The sequence below is a fragment of the Anabrus simplex genome, chromosome 1 (genome assembly GCF_040414725.1).
Source record: "Anabrus simplex isolate iqAnaSimp1 chromosome 1, ASM4041472v1, whole genome shotgun sequence".
Lineage (NCBI taxonomy): Eukaryota > Metazoa > Arthropoda > Insecta > Orthoptera > Tettigoniidae > Anabrus > Anabrus simplex.
In genome coordinates, this window is record NC_090265.1 from 1,479,925,783 (window position 1) to 1,479,950,873 (window position 25,091).

The 25,091-nt window shown below is 38.0% G+C and overlaps 1 protein-coding gene across 1 annotated transcript in view; it reads left to right on the top strand.

Moving 5' to 3' along the window:
• Positions 1-25,091, top strand: part of epsilonCOP (coatomer subunit epsilon) — a 96,198-nt gene that overhangs the window by 54,828 nt on the left and 16,279 nt on the right. The window contains exon 5 of the mRNA XM_067137973.2: positions 24,636-24,860. Within this exon, the coding sequence (XP_066994074.2) occupies positions 24,636-24,860 (225 nt within the window). The remainder of the gene's footprint in view (positions 1-24,635; positions 24,861-25,091) is intronic.

Here is a 25,091-nt window from a genome sequence, read left to right on the forward strand (position 1 = left end):
ATTCGTTGCCTCTCTCAGCATACAATCCAGTGTCATGATAAACAAGATTGGCGACAGTAGACATCCTTGTCTTACTCCAGATTTTACAGCAAAAGGTTCAGACAGCTTCCCTTTATGTTCTGCTTGACAAGTATATCCATCATACATTGCCTGTGTAAGACGGACTATCTTTTGTGGAATTCCGAACTTTTCCATAGCCTTCCACATTTTCCTCCGGTTGATAGAGTCAAAGGCCTTTTCAAAATCAATGAAAAGTATATACAGAGATGTCTGATACTCAGGAAATTGTTCAATGATTAGCCTTAGTGTGTTAATCTGATCCACAGTAGACCGACCTTCTCTGAAACCTGCCTGTTCTTGACGTAGTCTCCTGTCAACGGCTATGCTTATTCTCAATTAGAATTAAAGAAGGTTCAACCTATTCAATACAAAGTGTGTTGTACAAGGTGTTCACAACATGTTATTTATTATTACTAGTACCGGTTTCGACGCTTAATGGCGTCGTGATCTATATATATAAAATAAGAGTTTTGTCTGTACATTGCTCAGAATTTGAAAAGAATGGTATTTCTGTATCGGTCATGTCGACAGTAACAAGAAAATGCATTTTTTAATTTTCCGTAATTTCTGTCTGTCTGTCTGTCTGTCTGTATGTACACGCATCACGAGAAAACGGCTGAAGAGAATTTAATGAAAATCGGAATGTAAAGTCGGGTGATGAACCGCTACAAACTAGGCTATAAATTATTTTAATCACGCTGAGTGAAATGGTAGTTTAGGGAAAGGCCTGAAATTTAATTCTCAAATATTTATCTTATTAGTTGTCGTGTCTTAATGAAAATCGCTAGACAAAGATGGGAAATAATTCGCTACAATATAGGCTATACTCGCTGAAAAAAATGGTAGTTTAGGAGAAGGCCTAAAATTTAATTGTCAAATATTTATTTTATTAGTGGTCGTATCTTCATGAAAATTGGTATACAAAGTCGGGGAATAGGTTGCTATAATCTAGGCTATCAATCATGTTATTCGCACTGAGTGAAATGGTAGTTTAGGGGAAGGCCTGTAATGTAATCTATATATAAAATAAGTGTTTTGCCTGTGCATTGCTCAGAATTTGAAATGAATGATATTTCTGTATCTGTCATGTCCACAGTTACAAGGAAATGCATTTTTTATTTTTCCGTAGTTTCTGTCTGTCTGTCTGTCTGTCTGTCTGTATGTACACACATCAATAGAAAACGGTTGAAGAGAATTTAATGAAAATCGGTATGTAATGTCGGGTGATGAACCACTGCAATCTAGGCTACAAATTATTTTATTCACGTTGAGTGAAATGGTAGTTTAGGGGAAGGCCTGAAGTGTAATTCTCAAATAAGTTATTTATGTTATTAGTGGTCGTATCGATAAATACTACATAACTAACATAACTTTAGTTATGTCGTAAATTAGTAGTAGTTATGTAAGAAGTTATTAAATTTCCGATCACTTATGTCTTATACATTGTTACCGTACCGCATATAATCAGATATTCATGAATTTGGATTTGTGTTACTAAGTCCATATCAGCGCCGAGTCACGAGAAATCAATCATGTTATTCGCACTGAGTGAAATGGTAGTTTAGGGGAAGGCCTGTAATGTAATCTATATATAAAATAAGTGTTTTGCCTGTGCATTGCTCAGAATTTGAAATGAATGATATTTCTGTATCTGTCATGTCCACAGTTACAAGGAAATGCATTTTTTACTTTTCCGTAGTTTCTGTCTGTCTGTCTGTCTGTCTGTCTGTATTATTTTAATCACGCTGAGTGAAATGGTAGTTTAGGGAAAGGCCTGAAATTTAATTCTCAAATATTTATCTTATTAGTTGTCGTGTCTTAATGAAAATCGCTAGACAAAGATGGGAAATAATTCGCTACAATATAGGATTTCGCCACAAATGATCTTTGCTCCAATACGGCTGATGATGACCCCTAGACGGGTCGAAACTAGTACCGTATAATTTTGTAATTTTGTGAATATATTGTATTGAAAAGGTGGAAACATTTAAGTTATTATTATTATTATTACTTAGAAAATGGGTATACAGAATTTAGTGAAAATCGGTATGTAAAGTCTGAGAATAAGGAACTACAGTCTACGATTTAAATAATTTTGTAGAACACCCTAATATCACAGAGTCGAAAGAAAACTAATGTGAAGGCCTGCAATATAGAAAGCTCATAAACTTTATCAACAATAACATTACATTGACCATTGTTTGTTGTGATGTGCTTTTTGTCTTCTGTTTCCTCTTATCCCCGATAGATAGGATTACTGCAGCGCACCGAGGTTTTTTTAATTTGCTTGACGTCGCACCGACACAGGTAGGTCTTATGGCGACGATGGGATAGGAAATGAATAGTGGTGTGAAGGAAGCGGCCTTGGCTTTAAGGTACAGCCTGGTGTGACTGGTGTGAACATGGGAAACCACAGAATACCATCTTCAGGGTTGCCGGCAGTGGGGTTCGAATCCACTATCTCCTGGATGCAAGCTCACAGCTGTGCGCCCCTAATCACGCGGGCAACTCGCCTGGTCGTATCGACTGTAACAGCCTGCCTGTATATTGGCGGGAAGTAGCTGGGGAGTAAGATAACTTTCTTCTTTAGCTTGCCATTCCTCTGGTTCATACATTTTCTGATATATCTGGTACGTAACACACTGGTTCATCATAGTATTCGAGCTATTCAATCCCTACTCTGAGGCACTGATTGGAATGAGTAGTGTGCATATTTAACGGAATAATGACAGAGGAGTGTTCATGGCAGTCTGCGGCCTGGTTATTCCAGCTCTGGAACTTTGGACTCTTAGATCGGCACCGTAGTACTGTTCGTTGAAAGTGAGAAAGTGTGCGGTTTTTCATTTGATCGAGTATTTTATATGATAACATTGCTTTCAATCGCTACATTCCTACTGACATTTTTGTAATGACCTATGTTGAATTCAGTTAGGAAAGCCACCAAGTCAGTCTTTTTGAGAATCCCGTAGCGAAGCACGGGTACATCAGCTAGTCAGCTAGAAATCACAAAGTGGGCAGGGTGCATAACATAAAATTGTATACATGATACATGCATTGCAAAATACAAATGATAGACAGTTTTTACATTAAGAGCTAGATGAATAATGAGTAAACTGTGATGGCATAATATAACGCATAGAGGCGTTATAGTCTAATGAGGTAGGTAGGTATTGTACAATAAAATTGGTCTGATGAATGAGAATAAAAGTCTTAGTGTAATAATAAAATGATGTGGTAAAATTGTCCACTCTTCTGTTGTTATCAATGGAGATACATAAGTCAAGGTCCAGTGTTGTGTGTGGTTGGCAAGACCATCAAATATTTGTTTAAAGCCGGTACGCCTGACGTTGAGTGGTTGAATAAGGTTGAATTTTGAGGTCGTCTCAGCTCAACATAGGTGTTGAAGCTTGTTCAGCGTGCTGGTTGTGTGTTTTGAGAAGGGTTGTGGACGAGTGATTTTGATTTCTAGCTGATGATGACGCCATTAAGCGTCGAAACCGGTACTAGTAATAATAAATAACATGTTGTGAACACCTTGTACAACACACTTTGTATTGAATAGGTTGAACTTTCTTTAATTCTAATTGTGAATCTCAGTTCAATACAGGAAAATGAAGTTCTTAACTTATTATGCTTATTGTGTTCAGTATGACTCTTGACATCACTTTTCCCCCATATGAGAGCAACGTTATTCCCCTCCAGTTATTGCAATCTGAGAGGTCACCCTTCTTCGGTGTCTTGATGAGAACACCCTTCTTCCACTCCTCAGGGAGGTGTTCTTCGTTCCATATTAGTGTTAGAAGTGGCTCCATGATTTCCGCTCTTAAATCTGGATCTACCTTTAGGGCTTCTGGGATAATGTTATCTACACCGGGTTCTTTGCCACTCTTCATTTGTTTCACTGCTTGTGCAATCTCTTGTGTTGGTGGTTCTACCGAGATGTCTGGATCCTCCAAAATGGTTTCAACTTCTTCAGTTCTCGATTCCTCACCAAGATTATTGAGTACTTCCATGAAGTGATGTCTCCATCTTTCCAACTGTTGTATCTCAGATGTCAAGGCTACTCCGTTTGCATCTCTGACTGGTTTCTACCCTGAAAAGTTCCTCCTCGAAAGCTTTCTCGTAATGGCATATACTTCTTTGCTGTTGCCGACTCTTGCTGCTTCTTCTGCTTGTGTTGCCAGTTGATCTGTAAACACATGTTTATCTCTCCTCACTTTCTTCTTAACCTCCTTGTTGGCCTCCCTGTATTTTTCCATTGCTACTGTTTTCTGGTTTCTTGTTCTACTGGAGTTGACAAGTGCCTTGCACTCTCTTCGCTTTTCGATTGATTCCCAAGTGTCATCCGATATCCATTCTTTCCTCCCTGGCTCACTGTAGCCCACTATCTCTTCACATGTCTCATGAAAGAGTTCCTTGACTGTGTTCCATTTGTGATTTACATCTTCACCTGGTTTTTCGGCAAGGGCTTCAAACCTGTTCTTCAAATGTACCTTAAATTAATTTTGTACTTCAAGTTTCCCAAATTTCCGGGAGTTGAAACGTTTCATTCGTACTGCTGCCTGTTTTACTGGTGCTGCCACCTTCAATCTAACATCAGCAATCATAAGGTGATGGTTGCTGCCTACATCTGCTCCACGTTTATTCCTCACATCTAAGAGTGAATGTCTCCATCTTTTACTTATCGCCAAGTGATCAATTTGGTTTTCTGTGCGGAGATCAGGTGACACCCATGAGATCTTGTGGCAGTTCTTATGTGGAAACAATGATCTGCCTATAACCAATCCAAAATTACTGCATAGATCTATGAATCTCTGGCCATTATTAATTTCTTCTCCTATTTCGTGTCTATCCATGATGATTTCTCTTCCTTCATTTTCATTACCAATTTTTGCATTTAGATCTCCCATCAACACAATGTCCTTCTTCTTTATCCCTGCCAGTGTTGATGTCAGCCTATCATAAAACTCCTCCTTCTCTTCCTCTTCTGCTACCTCTGTTGGTGCATAGCACTGTACTATAGTCACAGGTCTAACTTTGATTCTTATTTGTACAGTAATTATCCTGTGTGATACAGGGGTCCATTCCATTATGCTATTTTTTTGCTTTCTTTGTGAGTAAGACACCCACTCCACTTGAATGCTGATCATTTTCTTTTCTTCCAGAGTAAATGAAGACACCTCCAGTTTATACCTTTTCATTTCTGCCATTACTTCTCTCAGTCTGCCAGTTTCATACATAGTTTTAACATTCCAGAATCTGATTCGTGTTCTGTATTTCATTGCAAAAGTCGTCTCCATAAAATCCAGCCGGTATAAATTTCGTCTGGTTTCTGTAATAAGTTTAATTCAGGTGTGCGAGTTAGTAGCCCACAGCACCCTAAGTCCTGTGGAGGGGCTGCCTCCTGTCTGCGCTAGACCGCAGGATTTTTCTGTAGGGGTTATCTCCCTTAGCCTTTAAAGATCCCTCTTTACCACAAGGCAGTGGTTTCTTCTTTATTTATACCCAAGAAGAAGGGTTGCCTCATCTGCCAGCTTCGCCGTACCAAAGGACCCCTTCTCCGCCGTTGCTGCCGTTGCTGCCGTTGAGGTCTTCACCAGAGCCCCTGTTAGCCGTCCCTTTTCAGGGTTCCTGTAGGGCCTTCACAGCTACCGTAGCAGTCATGGGGCACACACAGTCCCCACTGTACATCACCCCTACAGGAAATCCCCTACTTCATGCCGTTGCCCACCTCCCACGACGTGGACGAAGGGTTGGCCTTGTGGGAGGCCCTGGAGGGTAAACAGATTAAGAAAGAAAGAAAATATTTCAGTTGTAAATCTCTATTTTCACAGGAAATGAATCAGGGTTCAAAATACCGATTTTTAATTTTCATCCACTGACGAGACCACTGGCGTTCTAACTCCTCGTTCAGTAATTAAATTATTTACATTTTAGGAATATATGTACATTAATAGGCCTATAAATGCTACAATAAAATGCAATCGTAGTTCTAATTCTGTCGAGCTCATCAGTTACAATATAATGCACTGGAGGAAACGCTGCTTATTTAAAATAGATTCAAAAGGCATCAAATAGGGAATTATACTCCAAATAGGCACAAACTTCTGCAATAGGCATTTATAGGCACAATAAAACCAAAAAGTCTAGCTTAAAGGGCCCTTAAACGGATTTATATCTCAAAAGCCTACATTTCTGAACACAGGAATAAAATAGGCAAATAGGCAAATTCCTGTCTCTACTTATAACAGTGTCATAGGCCTTTTCTATATTCAGGAATACAATGACCAGGTTCTTGTCTTTCCCCCAATACTTTTCCATCAGCATGCAGGTGCTAAAAGTTAGATCCATTGTTGTTGTTCTGTTACTTCTGAATCCATATTGCTCCTCCTCTAACTTTGGTTCAATGATGGTTCTCAATCTCCTTTCTCTGATCTTCTCTAGAATTTTTAGCCCGTGAGACAGCAGTGTTATTCCTCTATAGTTGGTGGGTTTCCGTCTGCTGCCTTTTCTAAACAGGGGAATTATAACGCCGCTGCTCCAATCTGCAGGTATTTTGTTGTCTGTCCATACAGCATTTAGTAGTCTGTGCAGCCATTGTATACCCTGGATGCCTGCTGCCTTTATCATGTCTGGATTCACTTCATCTGCACCTTAAGATTTCGTTTAGGCATAGATTTTATGGCTGTCTCGGTTTTTGTCCATGGTGAATGGAGGTTCCTCATTGTAGGCTTGGATTTCCGGTTCTGTATTTTGTTCTTGAACTGGTCTATTCAGTAGGTGGTCGAAATGGTTCTTCAGGACTTCTCTCATGTCACTTGCTGTCCTAACCAGATTGCAAGTGCCTTTATGGTATTCATTGGTTTCCTTTTACCTCTGATAACACTATATACAAGTAGTTTCTTATTGCCTCTGCTGTCTTCCTCCAGTTTCTGAGTGAACATATTCTATCCCTTAGTCTTTTCTTCTGTAACTGTTTTAAAGTTTAGTTTTTTGTTTCGGTATAATTGTTCAAGGTTTCTGATCTTTGCCTCATCTCTAGTAAAATCTGGTTTATTTTTCTCCTGATCTCTTTGTTTCCACAAGAGATTTCTTTCCCTGCACCATGGTGTTTCCTTCTTCCTTGTTTTCATACTTGTCTTTTCACAAACTTCAGTTGCTTCTTTAACCAGTGTGTGCCTTAGTCTGGTCCATTCTGCCTCTCCATTTTTCCTTTCATCTCTTGATAACAGGGTTTTTACCTGGTTCTGATACTCAGTTCTCTTATCTGTTTTCTGGAGTTCCCATACTTTGATTTTTGGCATTTTCCTTGTCTGTACTTTTGGGACATAGAATTTTCTCAGGTCCGCTACTAATATAGGGTGGTCACTGTCACGACGCTCGCTGGGTATTACTCTGATATCTGTTACCATTCTGCTCCTTTCTTCATCTAAGATGACATAATCAATCACAGTCTTTTGTAGTTCATCCCAACTGTATCATGTTATCTTATGGCTCTGTCTCTTCTTGAACCAACTATTTTTCACCACCAACCCATTCCTCATACAGAAGTCAAGGAGATGTTCACCTTCTATATTTCTTCCACCATATCCACGAGGTCCCATTACGTTCTATCTGTCCAAATCTGTGCATTCAGATCTGCTATAATGATTAATTTCTTTACTAATCACTTTTTCCAAATCATCAAGAACTGGTTCTTATCCTCTTGACAACCCAGTTTGAGGTGCATACACCTGTATCAAAGTTAGTTTTTCTTTCCCTAAATGCACAGTCACCTTTATTATTCTCTCACTAACATACTGAATGTCAGCGCCTCCTTCTTGATCCTTACTCATGATGAAACCAACACCATTCCTCATCTCTTTGTCATTTCCATTCCAATACAGTGTATACTGTTTTCTTAATTTCTTCATTCCTTTCCCTCTCCATTTGGTTTCACTCAGCCCCAGTGTCATTAATTTCCTCTTTTCCATGAGGTCCACTAGTTCTTCACATTTTTCTGTGAGACTAAGTAAGTTGATGGTCCCAATCCGTGTTAGTCTCCTCAGGGATTTTTGCATTTTTGCAAGGCCCTGTCTATCATGAGGCCATAAACCATAATCCCTAACATGAGCCTGCTCATGCTGGCATCTTAATTTAGTTGATAAATGCGTTCCGAGGCTCCTATGTGTTTTGAAAGCAATTGCAAATAAGCTCTTGTACTGGCTTGCTAGGCGTAACGTAATTGAGGATTTTCTTTCAGGGTTTACTCCCTTAGCCTTTAAGGATCCCTCCTCATCCCACAAGGCAGTGGGTTCCATCTGTACTACCCCCAGAGGAATGGGTTGCCTCCTCCGCCAGCTCCACCACATCGAATCATATTCTCTGCTGTTTTTGCCGTTGAGGTCTCCACTCATTACCCTGAGCTGAGACCCTTTACCAGATGTTACACACTGGGTCAGTGTGATCTGGGACTCACATAAGCAGGGGTACCACTCCCTAGACAGGGCTGCCTCTAAGAGGGTCCGTACCTGTTACTTGTACTGATATGCCTAATAATCTGCAAAACTTGATTATCGATCCCATTCAGGACAGTAATATCATTGTTGAATCTAGCCTGAATAAATTAGAGAGAATACGACTTCTCAACAGTTTAGCTCAAGGAACCCCTTTGTCACCTTTATTTAACCTGGCAATTGATGTAGCTCAAGGAACCCCTTTGTCACCTTTATTTAACCTGGCAATTGATGATACAATAAAAAATATTGCTGAACCTGAGATTCTAACTGTATCAGGATATAGAAAGCATGTCAGCATTGGCTTTAGCTGATGATGTTGCTTTAATTGGAAAGGACATGAGAATGAGTGCAGTCTCCCCTGAACCTAACTGAAAATTTGGCTGAAATTTGATTAAGAGCGAATCCATACAAATGTAAAATGTTAATTGTTCAGAAAGTTATTTTGAATGAAGGAAAGGCAGAGTTGCCAGATGGGAGCGAATTGGAATGCATTCAAAGAGGGGCAACTATAAAATATGTAGGGGTAAATTTCAGTGAAGAAATTATTTTTGACACTTCTAAATTAATCAGAAAATTATCAGATGACTTAAACACTTGGTCATTTTCAACACTACTTAAGCCTGATCAGAAAATGAATACTGTATCGTGAACCAGTACCTTTGGCCTAGAATTATATTTTCACTTCAAAGCACTCTACTGAACATAATTCCCAAAAGCTTTCTAAATGATATTGATAAGATTATCCATTCAACTGTAAAAGATAAAATTGGATTACCTTATGATTGTCTGAACGACATCCTTTTTGCTCCTCGGTATCTTCGAGGACCAGGCATAATTAAAGTTGAATGGGAGGCTTGCATCCAGAATTTCAACATCCGTCAATGTTTGCTTCGGACATATGATGAACATCTTTCCCACTGTAGAGACATAGAAGCTGAAAAACAAGATGTTCTTCAACAATTAGATTTTTCCTTGAATGAGGAACCCCGTTCAACATCTGGCCGGTGTTTGAGAAATGATCTTTTGAGAGTTGATGTCATTTTCTCCATAGAGGTAAAGGAGTAGAAAAATCACAAAGGCGATCCCAAGGCTACTTTATGGATAAGTAACAGAAGAGATCTTTCATCTTCCGAGTGGACTAATGAAATTAAAATGACCTGCAATACATCAGTAGTAAGAGCAGTTCAGGGATGTTCATTAAATATCAACTAACATTGCTATCCAGGTTGTGAAGAAGCAGAGACTCTCAGACATATATTGGGTCACTGTTCCAAGGGAGAGTTACAAAGAAATAACCGATATCACAAGGTATGTTCATGGATCATGACTGCTCTACGGAAAGCATGGTGGGAGGTGTACAAAGAAGTCCATTGTATTGCGGAAGATGGTTCAAATAAGCATGCAGATATTGTTGCTATCAACTTCATGGAGAAGAAATGTCTTCTTTTGGATTCCACAGTATATTTTGAGAAGAACATACACTAGGCGTCACTGATGAATGAGGAAAATAAAGCTACTTACTGCCCATGTGTTCTTCCTCACTTAAGTGAGAGCTACAATACAATTGGATACACATGGAGAGTGAAGGGTTTTCTCTTTGGAGTCAGAGGGATCTCCTTTAAGGGCACAAGCTCATTCCTCAAGAAGCTGGGATTAATATTTGATAATTTAAATCATGTATCCCTTATGGTTCTGAAGGATTCTTTGTCCATTTTATTCACATATTTCTATTTTTGTGACTTGTCTGTTTAATTTTTTTATAGTTTGTAGTATTCTTTTTAACATTTTCAGTAATTCAGGTTTGTTACTTATGCTTTATTGACTATACATTGAACGTCATCAGAGATCTTTTGAGAGTTAATGTCATTTTCTCCATAGAGGTAAAGGAGTAGAAAAATCACAAAGGCGATCCCAAGGCTACTTTATGGATGAGTAACAGAAGACTGTGTCGACCACAATCAATTGTGGCAAGTACTCAAGACTATGGGAGTACCAGATCATCTTATTTGCCTTATGAGAAATCTCTACTCTGATCAGAAAGCTACGGTGAGAACCCTATATGGAACAACTGAATGGGTCAAGATTGAGAAAGGTGTACGTCAAGGCTGCATATTGTCACCTTACTTATTCAACTTATTTGCAGAGTATGTGATGGGGAATGCCAAATTAGATGAAACAGAAACTGGAGCTAAAATTGGTGGGATACATATAAATAACCTTAGATATGCTGATGACACCACCCTGTTGGCAGAAAGTGAAGAACAACTTAAGTATCTACTAATGAAGGTGAAAGAAGAAAGTGCAAAAGCGGGACTAAGGTTGAATGTCAAGAAAACAAAGATCATGGCAACTAAACCTATCGCCTCCTGGCACATAAATGGTGAAACAATGAAGGTTGTTCCTAGTTTCATTCACTTGGGCTCCAAAATAACTACTGATGGCGATTGCAACCATGAAATTAAGAGACGCTTGCTCCTTGGGAGGAAGGCAATGGCCAACCTTGACAACATTTTCAAGAGTAAGGACGTAACTTTAAGAATGAAGATTCGAATAGTGAAGGCTATGGTCTTCCCAGTAGCAATGTACGGAAGCGAAATCTGGACAGTAAGAAAGGCTGAGCACCGAAGTATAGACGCATTTGAACTATGGTGTTGGAGAAAACTCCTTAGAGTTCCGTGGACTGCGAAGAGATCTAATAAGTCCATATTACAGGAAATCAACCCAGGCTGTTCACTGGAAGGTCAAATACTCAGACAAAAACTAAAGTACTTCGGTCATATTATGAGAAAACATGATTCACTGGCAAAGACCTTAATGCTGGGGAAGACTGATGGTAACAGGAGAAGAGGGCGACAACGGATGAGGTTGATTGATGGCATCAAGGAAGGCCCTCAATTTAGAAAGACTTCGGAAAATAATATACGACAGGAAGAAATGGTGCACTTTGGTCTATGGGGTCACGGAGAGTCGAAAACGACTAACAACAACAATGTTTTTTAGAACTTTTTTTTATGGAAATGAATATGTGTTTTGCTTTCCAAATCCATGTGGTGATTCACAAGTGTGGTCGGATGTGTCTGATTGAGTAAAAAAGTATATAATTTTTATTCATAATTTCAATATTTTCCATGCTAATTATTATTTTTAAAATGCATTCTGTACAAATGAAACATATTTTCCAAGACTTAGTTATGCTGAAAATATAATTTTCAGTTCAGAAACTGTTGCAGAAGTTTGTACTATAAACGTATTGCCATTATTGTTAGAACTTTCATCCAGTCTATTTGATTATTCATCAGTGGTTTTCCAATCGTACTGGTGTTGATGTGGTTTTGGTGTAGAATATTTTGCTCTTCATGTTGTGTGGGATGTTGGGCCATTATTGTTTAGAACACCTCTCAGTGTGTGACCCATCATTGAAATAACTTTTACTTCACCTTGCACTACATATTATCCTAACCATTGTGGGTTTCTTTTGCACATTTGCTCATGGGTTGGTGCAACATTGGGTAGTATTCTTATGTCTGCATTGGAAACACAATCTAATAGCCCCTAAAAGGCTGTGTTTGTCACAAGTACCTATTAATGACGTGATATCAAAAACAAGAATAGGAGTTAAATTGAGCAAAACATGACCTGAATTTATATATTACCGAGCAAATGGCTGCACGGTTTGGGTCATGTGGCTATCAGCTTGCATTCAGGAGATAGTAGGTTTGAACCCCACTGTTGGCAGCCCTGAAGATGGTTTCCCGTGGTTTCCATTTTCACACCAGGCACATGTTCACTGTGTTAGGCTTGTTAGAACAGTGAATGATTCATGGTGTATTCTGGCTGCTGTCATGTTTTTTCATTTGCTGTTGTCTGGTATGGGACGTTGTCTTTTCTAATTTTAACAGATGTGTAAGGCGTGGAATGTGATTAGCTCATATACTTGAAAATTCATTAAGCTTGGATGATTTCCCCTTAACTCACTCAGTTTTCCTTGCCCGTTTTCCCTGTTTATCTATTAACGTGTTACTGTTCACCTTCTTAAACAAACTGTGAGATAGTACTATCCTAAGTTGTGCAGAATTCCTCTTGGCAGCAGTGTGTTATCAGTGCTTGTCATGTTGCTGTTCCGTAGATTGACCATAATGGGTATGGGATCCTCTGCGTTGATTGAAATTTCTTCTTTATTAACTGTCACACTTTTCCATTGTGTATTCTATCATTTCTCTGTCCTTTGTATTTTTATTATAGTCCTGGTATTCCTTGTTATAAGGAAGGGTGTCTATGTGAATTCGTTTAATCACATAGGGTGGGTCGTCTTTATGCCACCATATTATTACCCCAGGTAATACTGAGGCTCAAAAGAGCACCTGATAGGTTGTGATGGTACACGTGTGCTTGTGTCTGAGTTTGTAGTTTGGTGAAATCTAACTTGAGACATCTTTGTCTTTTTCATTTAAGTTGGATGTTTTGACTTCTGAATCGGTCCGCGGGACTCCATTCCAGCACCTCGGCGGCTCCAAAAACTGTAAAAGTAGTTAGTGGGATGTAAAGCAAATAAAAATATTATTAAATAATTATTAAGAAGGTAAACGTGAATAAGTAAATTAAGATTCGTTTTGAAAATTTCAGTGAGTGGCCACGTTTTTGTTTCTCGAGCCAATCAAATTTTGTCTGCGGGAAAAATGTAGAAAATCGTCTGACTTACATTTTTTATCTGAGAATATTTGTATGGGTCTTTTAGTTATTATTATGAAACAATAATGAAGAAAGGGACCGCTAGATTGAGAAGATATTAAGAATGCTGCTATTTCTGAAGCCTTAAATTTAAGGTGTTTTTTCTCCTTATCACAGGCTTTTCGCCTGCAGGTTAATTCAGGCTTGGTTTCTCTCAAAATGTTTGCTCCCGCTCTCCTCCTGACCATTTTGATGTGATGGGTTTCCACTAGGATTTTGACAGCGATTTCAAACTGTTTTGTCGTTTTTATAAACTAATAATTTGTAAACTATGAGGTCCACAACCCCACCATGTGCTACTATTATTCATTTCCATCTGCATCATTTGTTTTCTCATTCCCTTGTTTCTTAGGTTAACGCAGTTTTTAGTATCAATTATTATTTCAAATTAACACCTGTTTCACTGAATTTTGTCGCAATAAGTTGTTTTGCTCTGCATATTGATGTAAATATTGTATATTTGTGCTATTTTGTTTCCGTCTAGGCTCTCTTTTGTTTGTTTTTTCATTTACGCTTTCATTATGTTTTTTAGCATTTTTTCAACTCATATTATGTAAATAATTATTCCAACCCCCCTAATTTTTTCACTGAAGATGGCTCAAACGAGCCGAAACATGTCTGAACTTGTTTACTCCGTCTAATGACGGAATATATGATGTATTGAATAGGAGGATACTTTCATTTTTCGCCATTGTAAAGTGGGTCTTTTAGTTTTCTCAGAAAATGGCTCAGAAAGCAGTCATATAAATGTCACTTACTGAGGTCATTCGGGTCGCGTGTGCCAGCGCGGGATACAGGTCATCGTAAGTACTTTCGGATTACATACTAATTTGTATTGGTTTTATTAAGATATTTGTTTATGGTTTACAATATACAGTGAAACCTCGGAATGCGAGTAACTTGATCTACGAGTGTTTTGTAAGATGAGCAAACATTTTAAATAAATTGTAACTTGATAAGCGAGTGAGGTGCCGCAATATGAGCGTCACGTGCGCCTACGTTTTTCCCTCCCCCTTTTCTTTTGTTGAATGGATGAACGAGTTCTTTGGTCCTGTAGTGAAGATATACCTTTCAGAAAATAATCTGCCGCTCAAAGTCTTGCTGGTTATGGACAATGCTCCTGCTCATCCTCCAGGCCTTGAGGACGACTTACTGGTGGTGGTGGTGATTATTGTTTTAAGAGGAAGTACAACTAGGCAACCATTGGAGGAATTCAAGTTCGTTAAGGTTAAGTTCTTTCCTCCCAATACTACTCCAGGCTATGGATCAGCAAGTAATTTCGAACTTCAAGAAGCTATACACTAAAGCACTGTTTCAGAGATGCTTCGAAGTGACCGAAGAAACAAACCTTGCCCTCTGATATTTTGGGAGAAATCATTTCCCCATCGCGAACTGCCTGAAGATCATCGATAAAGCCTGGGATGGAGTCACTAAGAGAACTCTCACTTCCGCTTGCAGAAAGCTATGGTCTGACCGTGTTCTTGGACGTGACTTTGAGGGGATTGTTGGTGACAGTGAGCCGCAGATTGTCGATGAAATTGTGTCCTTACGGAAGATTATGGGACTGGAGGTGAATGACGTGGGCATTCAAGAGCTGGTGGAAGAACATAGCCAGGAACAGACCACCAACAAACAGACGGACCTGCATCGCGAACAATAGGAGGAGGTTATGGAGATCTCATCCGGGGAAGAGAAAGAGGAAAAGTCAATGGAATCTCTCAGTTCAACTGAGATTCGGGGGAGGTGCAAAATATGGGAAAAGGTGCAAAATTTTGTAGAAAAACACCATCCGAATAATGCTGTAGCAGTGCGAGCGATGAATCAGTTCAATGACAATACAATGTCACATTTTCGTTAAATCCTGAAAAAGAGACAAAAGCAACAGAAATTGGACAGGTTCCTCTTTAATGTTGCACGAAAAGAAAACAATTCCAGTGAGCCAACAGATAGCAGTGATTCTGTTAGTGAAATATGTGCTACACAGGAACTCTTCTCATGTCATCTCTCGTCTCCCTCACACCAACAATGATTCTGTTGTAAGGAAAAGTGTACTTTAATTTGTTTTACGCTATATATTATTTTGTTTTAAAAATGGAATACGAATAAATATTTTTGTGTTGCGGACGAATCATCCGCGTTTCAATTGTTTCTTATGGGAAAACTTGCTTTGATATACGAGCGCTTTGAATTACAAGCATGTTGCCGGAACGAATTATGCTTGCAATCCAAGGTTCCACTGTACTGCAAATTAAAATATTTGAATACTACATATTGGATTGTGTAATATAGAAAAAGAAGTACTTTAAAGGATAAGTTTACATTAAATTACAATGTATTAGAATCAGTTTCTAGCTTCAAGGCAGTCTACGATTTCTTAGTCAATGTCTTTACTCATCTCACTATCTGTAGAGTCGTAATTCACACTGATGATGAATGGCTCCATTCTTTTGTCACTTACTATTTCCTTGGCCCAATCATCTGTCTGAAGATTTAATGTGTGATTGAAGCACTCTTCCCAAAGTGCAACAGGCCCTCTGTTACCCTACTTAACCATTTACAATAATAATGCTGGATTGGAGAACAAAGATTAAAAAAAAAAAAAATGTTGAAATAAGAGTATGACATAGTAAATCTAGAAAAACTAAATACAAGAGACAGATGCACAATGCTGTTGATCCAAAATAAAAGAAAATTAAAAGCTTAATATATATAAAGTCCACAAACCTACTACGCTGGCATAGCAGGGGGGGAGGTGATACTCCCACGTGGCGTGTCCCAGGTGGCGGATAGGGGGGTCCTAACCGGCTCGCCGGCGGACTTGAGGGAAATAAAATACCTCTCGCGGACCAAACACACAACCCCATGTGGGTGGGGGACGCAGACGAAGAATACATCCACGGTACCCCTGCCTGTCCTAAGAGGTAACTAAAAGGGGCGACCAAGGGATGATTATATTAGAACTCCTTGTGATTAGTACCACCATGTGGGGAACACCATGGGTTGCTTTTCCTTGCGTGTACTTCCAGTATGTTAGGTACCACATGGGTTTGTGATTAGTAAAAAACAAGAGCGCGGCGGCTTTTACAGTACCTGTGATTAGTAGCACTGCATGAGCAACACCATGGGATGACGAAACCCATGATTCTGGCTTGCCTATGATTAGTACCCACTATATGTGGAACACCACGGGATAGTACGAGTCCCTGTGGTTAGTGCACTTCTGTGATGAACATCATAGGTTTGCGGTGCCTGTCAAGGGCGCCATAATGTGCGAAACACAGTAGGTCTGTAATACATGTGCGAATTTCATTCCCTGTGAGTAGTATCATAATGTATGGAATACCGTGAGTCTACGCTACTCTTGATTAGTTCCGCAACATGACAAATACCATGGTTCTACTTTTCTAGCGATAAGTACCATTATGAGGGGCCGATAACTTGGATTTTGGACTCCTTTCGACTACGAGCATCGTCGATTCAGTATCGTGCTATAGAAGCAGTCCCTTGGTCAGTAATACTATTGTTTTACGCCAGCTTCTGTGCATGTGAGGCACCTTGGGTCGGTTCCACTGATCGTTTTAACTTCATATCCATCCATTCATTCTTCGTCCTCACGTTTTGAATTGTGGTCAGTGGAGATTTTGGGTTTTTAATTTGTCATTTCATTTCGTGTCATCTCGTCCCATTAGGGGCCGATGACCTAGATGTTTGGCCCCTTTAAACAACAACCATCAATCAGTATATATAAACTGCACAGCATGGTCAAATGAAATGAATTCATAACAGTATTCTTATAATTGATAGTAGGAAATGTAAACTACTAAAGTACAGTTGTGTGTTTTGCATGTTAATTACCAAACAACATGGTGAAAGTATAAACATTTAGGATCAGGTTGCAAATTACTAGTAAGAAAGTAAGGGGATTCCAAGCGTACAAACAATCAACTGCTGAAGGCAAACTGTGCGCACACGGGATTAAGTCTCCTACGTTATTGCCAACTTGCTCTTTAGTGTGCTGTGGGAACTTGCTACAAAGTATAGTGTGCTATGAAAAAAGAAGGGAGGTTGAGAACCACTGCACTAATGGAATGTTTGTCTGGATGATGAGTCTAAACCAAAGTATTCAGGTTTAAAATGCTATTCAGGTCAATGTCATGTATAAGCATTTAAATGTGGCAGTGTAATATCTTTAAATTTATTAAGCAGTAATAAATGAAATAGCATTCTGGCACTCCAGTGAAAACTTGGCAAATGTTAGCATGTTGAACTGTCATAGATACTATTAGGTATTCTTGAAAATGTATGAAAGGTCAGGGGGAAGAAGTCTTTCAGTCAAAAAATCGAATAAGTTCTTTTCTTTCTTTCTTTCTTTTTTTTTTTTTTTTTTAATAGCTCAATACCGACTTTTTCAACCAAATCCAACACCTGGGGAAAAAATGATTTCAGTCCTCTGTAATAAAGGAAGGAAGAAATAGTATAAGGGGGAACAATGATCTGTCACAACGTGCATATCAGAAAAACTGTTTTGGTCCAATGAATGTGGTAGTGGACGAGTCAATCTTAACAAGTGATTTTTCCATGTTAGACATTTTACCAAATAAGCTCCGTCCTGTGTTAAATAAGAGTCCACCACAGATGAAACAAGAGGACTTCCTGTAATTAACTTGCATACTGGTCCATTTCACCAACAAAACCATAACAATATCTTTGAACATGAGAATAATGTTACAACAAGATGACTTCATTTTTACATATGTAATTTTTGTTTTTGTTTTGCTAGTTGCTTTACGTTGTACCGGCACAGATAGGTCTTATGGCGACAATGGGACAGGAAAGGCCTGGGAATGGGAAGGAAACAGCCGTGGCTTTAATCAAGATACAGCCCCAGCATTTGCCTGGTGTAAAAATGGGAAGCCACGGAAAACCATCTTCAGGGCTGCGGACAGTGGGGTTCGAACCCACTGTCTCCCAGATGCGAGCTCACAGATGCGCACTCCTAACTGCACGGCCATCTCGCCCGGTTTTACATATGTAACAACACAGTGTGTTTTTGGTATCAAGACTCACAAGTGGATTTTTAAATGGTCGTGTTACAATTTGTAATAATATTTTATAATAATGTAGTGTATATTCAGCATTAAGGCTCACAAGTGGACTTTTTAAAATCATTGTGCTACATTTTAATTCATTTTTATATTTCACAAGACACCATCTCTTTTATAGATCATATTTTCCCACATTTTTTCATATTTATTTGTTAGCCAGCTGATGAGGTCCAACAGGAAATGAAACTTTCTGGTGTTATAAAAAGTGTTGTTTCATTATTTATTAATAGTGTAAAGTGTTTCTCAACAGTGTATTGAAAGGTAGAAAATAACATTTTCTCTTAGGAGTCAAATTTTAATGAGAAGGGAAAAGGTATGGCCGTATGAGGGATGTGATGAAGAAGATAGGTTAAATGGTCATACTACGGATGATGATTGCAAGTGTCATAGGTTAAAATGTTTTGAAAATGTTCCATTAGACGAGAGATGAATAATAATAATAATAATAATCATATGATGTACAAAATGCCGACTGGCAGGCCTTATTACAGTTTTGCCTGTATAAAGGCATAGGAGAAGAAAGCCCACGCGATGAGGCAAGGATGGGAGTTAAAACCAGTGACACTTTTCTTGATGTACCTTTCTGTTTAAAGGCCTTTATTTCTATTCACTTCTTGTAGAATTCAAACAATTAGAGAATCATAGGCTTTTACCAAGACTTAAATCTGAACAACAAAATGTCCTATGTCTCGTTAAGGGACATATTTAATCAAGAGTATAATTTATCATTTGGCTACCCTCTTAAGGATATGTGTAGTACGTGTGACTCATGGCTCCGATGGTTGAGGCGCTGGCTTTCTGATCCCTCTTGGCAGGTTTGATCCTGGCTCAGTCCGGTGGTATTTGAAGGTGCTCAAATACAACAGTCTCGTTTCGGTAGATTTACTGGCACGTAAAAGAATTCTTGCAGGACATAATTCTGGCACCTCGGCATCTACGAAAACTGTAAAAATTAGTTAGTGGAACGTAAAGCGAATAACATTATTAACAAGTCAAAGAAAGCTGCCTTTGAACAATCTATTGCTATTGCAACTAAGAAGGAAAAGATTAACCTTGAAAGAGACTTAAATTGTTAATTGAGGAAAAGCTTCATTTACGTAAAAGTACTAAATTCTACAAAATGAAATCAATGTACAAAAGGAAAACTATGAAGACTCATGACATGGAAGCCATTACTATGGATTCCCAAAAAAATTTACATTTTCCCAACATCACTACAATTAATATTTATTACAAGCGACAAATTTTGTATAATTAACATTCATGTTTTCTCTGATCAAAAATCTGTGCTTTACACCTGAAATGAAAGTGTAGCTGAAAAAGGGAGCTGATGAAGAATGCTCGGTGATTGACCATTTTGTGACTTTAATTCTGCCTATAATTGTTTATAACCTAGCAACATTCTGCGATAGTTGTACTGTACAGAACAAAAATTATGCCGTGACTGCATTATCTGCATTATTAAGTGACGAAATAGAAATGATTTGACAGTGTTAAAGTTATCTTTACTATCAGGGGTCATAGTTATTTAGAATGCGACTGTGATATGAGTCTCATTAAACAAACGTCCTACATCAAGGTTCCAGAGGGAGGTGTGAAAACCATCTCCTTTCATAGTGATTTACTGTAAACAAGAAATCTAAGTTTGGGCAGATTTTTTAAAGTTTATGTACCAGGCAAAATGCCCACTGACGACAAGGCCAATCAGACACCTTTATATAAGCGAAGTGTATTTGCTTTTAAAAATTGTTTGTTTAGAGTTTTATAACATGTAACATGATATAAAATTAAAATTAAGTTTCTCACAGTGTAATTAAATCAGATCTTTGCAGAAAATGTTTTTACTCATCTGAAAAATTGTGTTCAGTGAACTGCTTTAAAAGGTAAGAATTTCATAATTGGTCTGTATTGAACTGAGAATTACAGTAAAATGAGGTATATTTTAGGTTCCACATTTTCAATACAAAGGGCACTAGGAAAGTTTTGCAATGTGAGTGAACACTTTAGTCTTTTTCAAAATAATTTCCACCACACTCAATACACTTCTCCATACGTCGAAACCAGTTACTGAACCAACTCTGCCACTTTTCTTCGGTTACATTTTCACACTCTTGATCCCATGCTGTCAAAAGCTCCTCGTGGGATGCAAAATGCCGCCCTTTCAGCTTCATCTTCTCTTCTCGGAAGAGTGTGAAGTCACATGGTGGCAAGATCAGGACTCTATGGAGGGTGATCAAGTACAGTCAACCCTGATCTGGCAAGAAAATCCATTGTTACATTAGCACGTTGTGCTGGAGCATTGTCATGATGCAAGAGCCAAGTGTTGATCCGTGACCTTGGACGGAGCTGCTTGAGAGCCTGGATGACCTGAAGCAGACAAGTCTCACTGTACCACTTCGCAGTAACTGTCCTTTGTGTTTCTAGCACAGCCCGAGTCAGGATGCCCCATTTAGTGAAGAATACTGCAATCATCCTTTTCTTCACTGACCTTGACTTTCGCACAGTCACAGGAGTACCCTCATCTTCAAACAGCCACACCTTGTTCTGGGATTTTGTTGGGACGTCGTAATAATAAATTCAAGTTTCGTCACCTGTAACAATGCTATTGGCGTTACGCGAAGTCCCATGTTCAAACTGTTTTAGCTATTTTCAGCACCATTTCACTCGATGTGCCCTTTGTTCCTCTGAAAGTGAATGGGGCACCTAAAGGGAACAAACCTTCCTAACATGGAGATGGTCATGTAGAATTGAATGAATATCTGGTGCAGGGATGTGGAGGGTCTCTTCTACCTGCCGATGTGTCAACCGCCTCTCTTGCTGCAACATTTTCCTCACAACGTCAATGTTTTCCTCAGTCACTGATTCAGACGGTCGCCCAGAACGAGGATCGTCTTCAACCCCAAAATTTCCCCCCTGGAACTCTTTGTACCAGCGGAAAATTGTTGTTCGATGTGGACAGTCTTTCCCCAGCACTGGAGTCATTTCCTCCAGGCACTGGTCAACAGTTCAATCAAAACTGATCTGCATTTAGGGCAGTCGTCCAGGTGGCAGATTCCCTATCTGTTGCTTTCCTAGCCTTTTCCGAAATGATTTCAAAGAAATTGGAAATTTATTGAACATCTCCCTTGGTAAGTTATTCCAATCCCTAACTCCCCTTCCTATAAAATGAATATTTGCCCCAGTTTGTCCTCTTGAATTCCAACTTTATCTTCATATTGTGATCTTTCCTACTTTTATAAACGCCATTCAAACTTATTCGTCTACTAATGTCATTCCACGCCATCTCTCCGCTGACAGCTCGGAACATACCACTTATATACAATAATAAAGTTTTATTATGAATCCACCTGTTCAATACATTATAATGTTGTTACATTTAAAATAACTTCATTAGTTAAAAAGTTATATATGGGACATGTTTCGCTCCCTTATAGAGCATCATCAGCCAAATCTGAATCTCAAATAATTGTTATTTACTTAAATAAATACTTAAGAACTATTAGAACATTTTTGACAAACTTAAAACTTATTCTATTAGAAAATCATAAAATATAAAATCTTTGTATACATGGCTTAATTACATGTGCTTAATAGGAAGATACATTAAAATTATGGAAGAGAGAGTACTAAAATATAAAATAAATAATATATACGGTATATCATGTCCAAAAACTTAGAAAGACGTGAAGATCAATCTTAGGAGTTAAATTTGAGGATTTTCATTAGCAATGAGATCTGGTAAAAAAGTTATTTATCCCTTATGGATAAGAGTCTATAAAGATTCAAATTTATCGTCAATTTGATGATTGAACTTATAACAGGATAAATGTTGGTCTTCAAGAAATTTAAATGCTTGTTGTCATGTGACCTCGGCGAATGCTGTTGAAAAGATATGTTCTTATAGATGTCAATGACCGTTGAACTAATGGATTTGATAAGGATGATTGAAAAGGACATAAATCAACGTTTGTATTGAAAGCTGCTGCTTGGTTTATCTTGTTGAATGTCTGTAACAAGAAAAGGAATCTTGTAAGTAATCGGAATTTGTGTTGCTAGTTAAGAGTGTGCTTCTAGAAACTTCACTTACCCCTCCAATTGCTGTTTGTCGGTTTGGTGTTGTCCGAGGTTATGTGGTGACTGTCTGTTGTGTGTCTACTCCTTGTGTTGTAAGAGTGAGGTGGTGGGGGTTGAGGGGAGGGAGTAGGGGTAGGAGGAGAAATGTTTGTGGGTGTGGTTTTGGAAGGGGAATGTCTAGTAGGAGCGCAGGGAGGGGTTGAGTTCTTTAATGTTGGATGATTATTAGTTGTTTTGGGAATGAAAATTTTGGCAAAATTACTTTTTTCTAGATTAAGCGTCTAAGAGTTTCGGTAATTGTTCGAGTAACGGATTTCTTATTTCAATTTCGTCATTTAAATTTTTTTCCTTATTGAAATACTGGTCTAAGTGGATATAAATATTTTCTAATTCTGTCATTAGTTTACCTTTTTCTATCTTCTTTATAATTTTTAGGTCTTTCTCAATGGTTGTAAATTGGTGGCCTGACTCTCTCATGTGAGCACTCATCGCAGAATGTTCGTTGTGCTTTGTAGCATTAACGTGTTCTAAGTACCTTGTGAGAAAGTTACAGCCAGTTTGGCCAACATATGAACATTTACATTCTACACATGTTAATCTATAGATGCCAGAACTTAGATAAGGGTTCTTGTTGGAATTTATACTATTGTGGTTGAAAAAAATGTTTCTGTTTGTATTTTGTGTTTTGAATGCTACATTCACATCTTGTTTTTTGATAGGATTAGTTATTTGAAAAATGGCTGGATTGGTGAATGTAAATGTTGCGAATTTGGACTGCTTAGTTTTTTTGGGAGTAAGATTAGTTACTAACTTTTGTTTTACTTTATTGATGATCCGATTGACTATATTTATTTTATATCCATTAATTGAGGCCAGATCTTTTATAAAATTGAGTTCCTTTTCTAAGTTACTCTCTGAAAGGGGGATTTTGAAAGCTCTATAAACTAAACTGTAAAAAGCCGCTGGTTTATGTGATTTTGGGTGAAGAGAATCATTTTTTATCGTTAGAGGAGCGTATGATGGTTTTCTAAATATTTGAAATTCGAAACTATCTCTTATTCGTGTTACATTAATATCCAGGAAGTTTATTGAGTTGTTAGTTTCATCTTCTTTCGTGAATTTTATATTTGGGTCAATATTATTTAAGAAACTTAGGATTGTTTCACTATCATTTTTTTGGCTATCTATTATGACAAAAGTGTCGTCTACTTACCTGATCCAAAGGCAAAGTCCATTTATTTTTGTGTTTATTTTGTTTTGCTCCAAATGATCCATATATATGTCTGCCAGTATGCCCGATGTGGGGTCTCCCATTGCTAGGCATGTTTGATGGTAAATCTTTTTATTAAATGTGAAGTAATTATTGTTTAATACAAATTTCAGTAGGTTTACGAATTCATCTATTTCACATCTACTTAATTTACTGTATGTAAGGAGATTGTGTTTGATGATATTGATGGTTTCTTTAACCGGTATATTTGGATACATGTTGGTTACGTCGAATGAAACCATTTTATGTTGTGGTTGTAAATTGAATTTTCCTAGTTTATTACAAAATTCTATTGAATTTTTGATTGTTGATTCGTTGTTAAATTTGTAATGTCTTTTGAGGAAATAGTGTATAAATTTGGATGTTTTATACGTGGGACTATTTCTACTGTTTATTATAGGACGTATGGGTACGTTGGGTTTATGTAATTTGGGCAATGCCCTAGCTGTTGGTAACTTTGGATTCATATTTATCATTTTTTGGTGTTCTTGTTCATTAAATAAAAAAGTAGAATTCTTGAGGATAATTTTTAGATTCCTTTGAATCTTATTTATGGGATCCTGGTTTACGACAGTGTAGGTTTTGTCTGAAAAGAATTCTTCTGTTTTTTCAATATAGTTATTTTTATTTAAGAGGACTGTGGTTTCACCTTTGTCTGCTTTGGTAACAACTACATTATTTTTCTTTAGTTTTGTTTTTAGTGTCATTATTTCTGTTATGAGAGTGGGATTAGAACTTTTGTTTATTTCCCTTACGAAAGCCGGGAGCTTCTTTTTAACTTCAAATCTGATGTCGTTTTGTATATCTGGTGTTAATTTATTCAAGTTTGATTCAACTTCTGACCCTTCATATATTATTTTATATTTTTAAGTGAAATTGAAATTTATCTTTTTGTTCTAGGGTGGAGAGAAACTCCAGGATGCTTACTATATTTTCCAAGAAATGTGTGACAAATACAGCAGTACTCCTTTACTGTTAAATGGTCAAGCCACCTGCTTTATAGGTCAGGCAAAATATGAAGAAGCTGAGTCGGCTCTTCAAGAGGCTATGGATAAAGATAGTAATTATCCTGATACTCTCATTAACATGATTGTTCTCTCACAGCACACAGGGAAACCTCCTGAGGTTAGTACTAGTTAATTATTGTTTGCTTTCCATAACTAAGCAAAATAACAGGGTTTGATGACAGTTTTGGCTTCTTTGCTGTGACAGTTTAAAAAAAACCATTATCTTTGATCTTATCTCTCTGTGAGTCCACAGATCCTTCCTATTTGTCTATTTGTTTCTTGGATCTTCAATTGCAACACTCAGTATGAAAAACTCCCAATTCCCAAAATGACTATTTTTGAGGAGAGG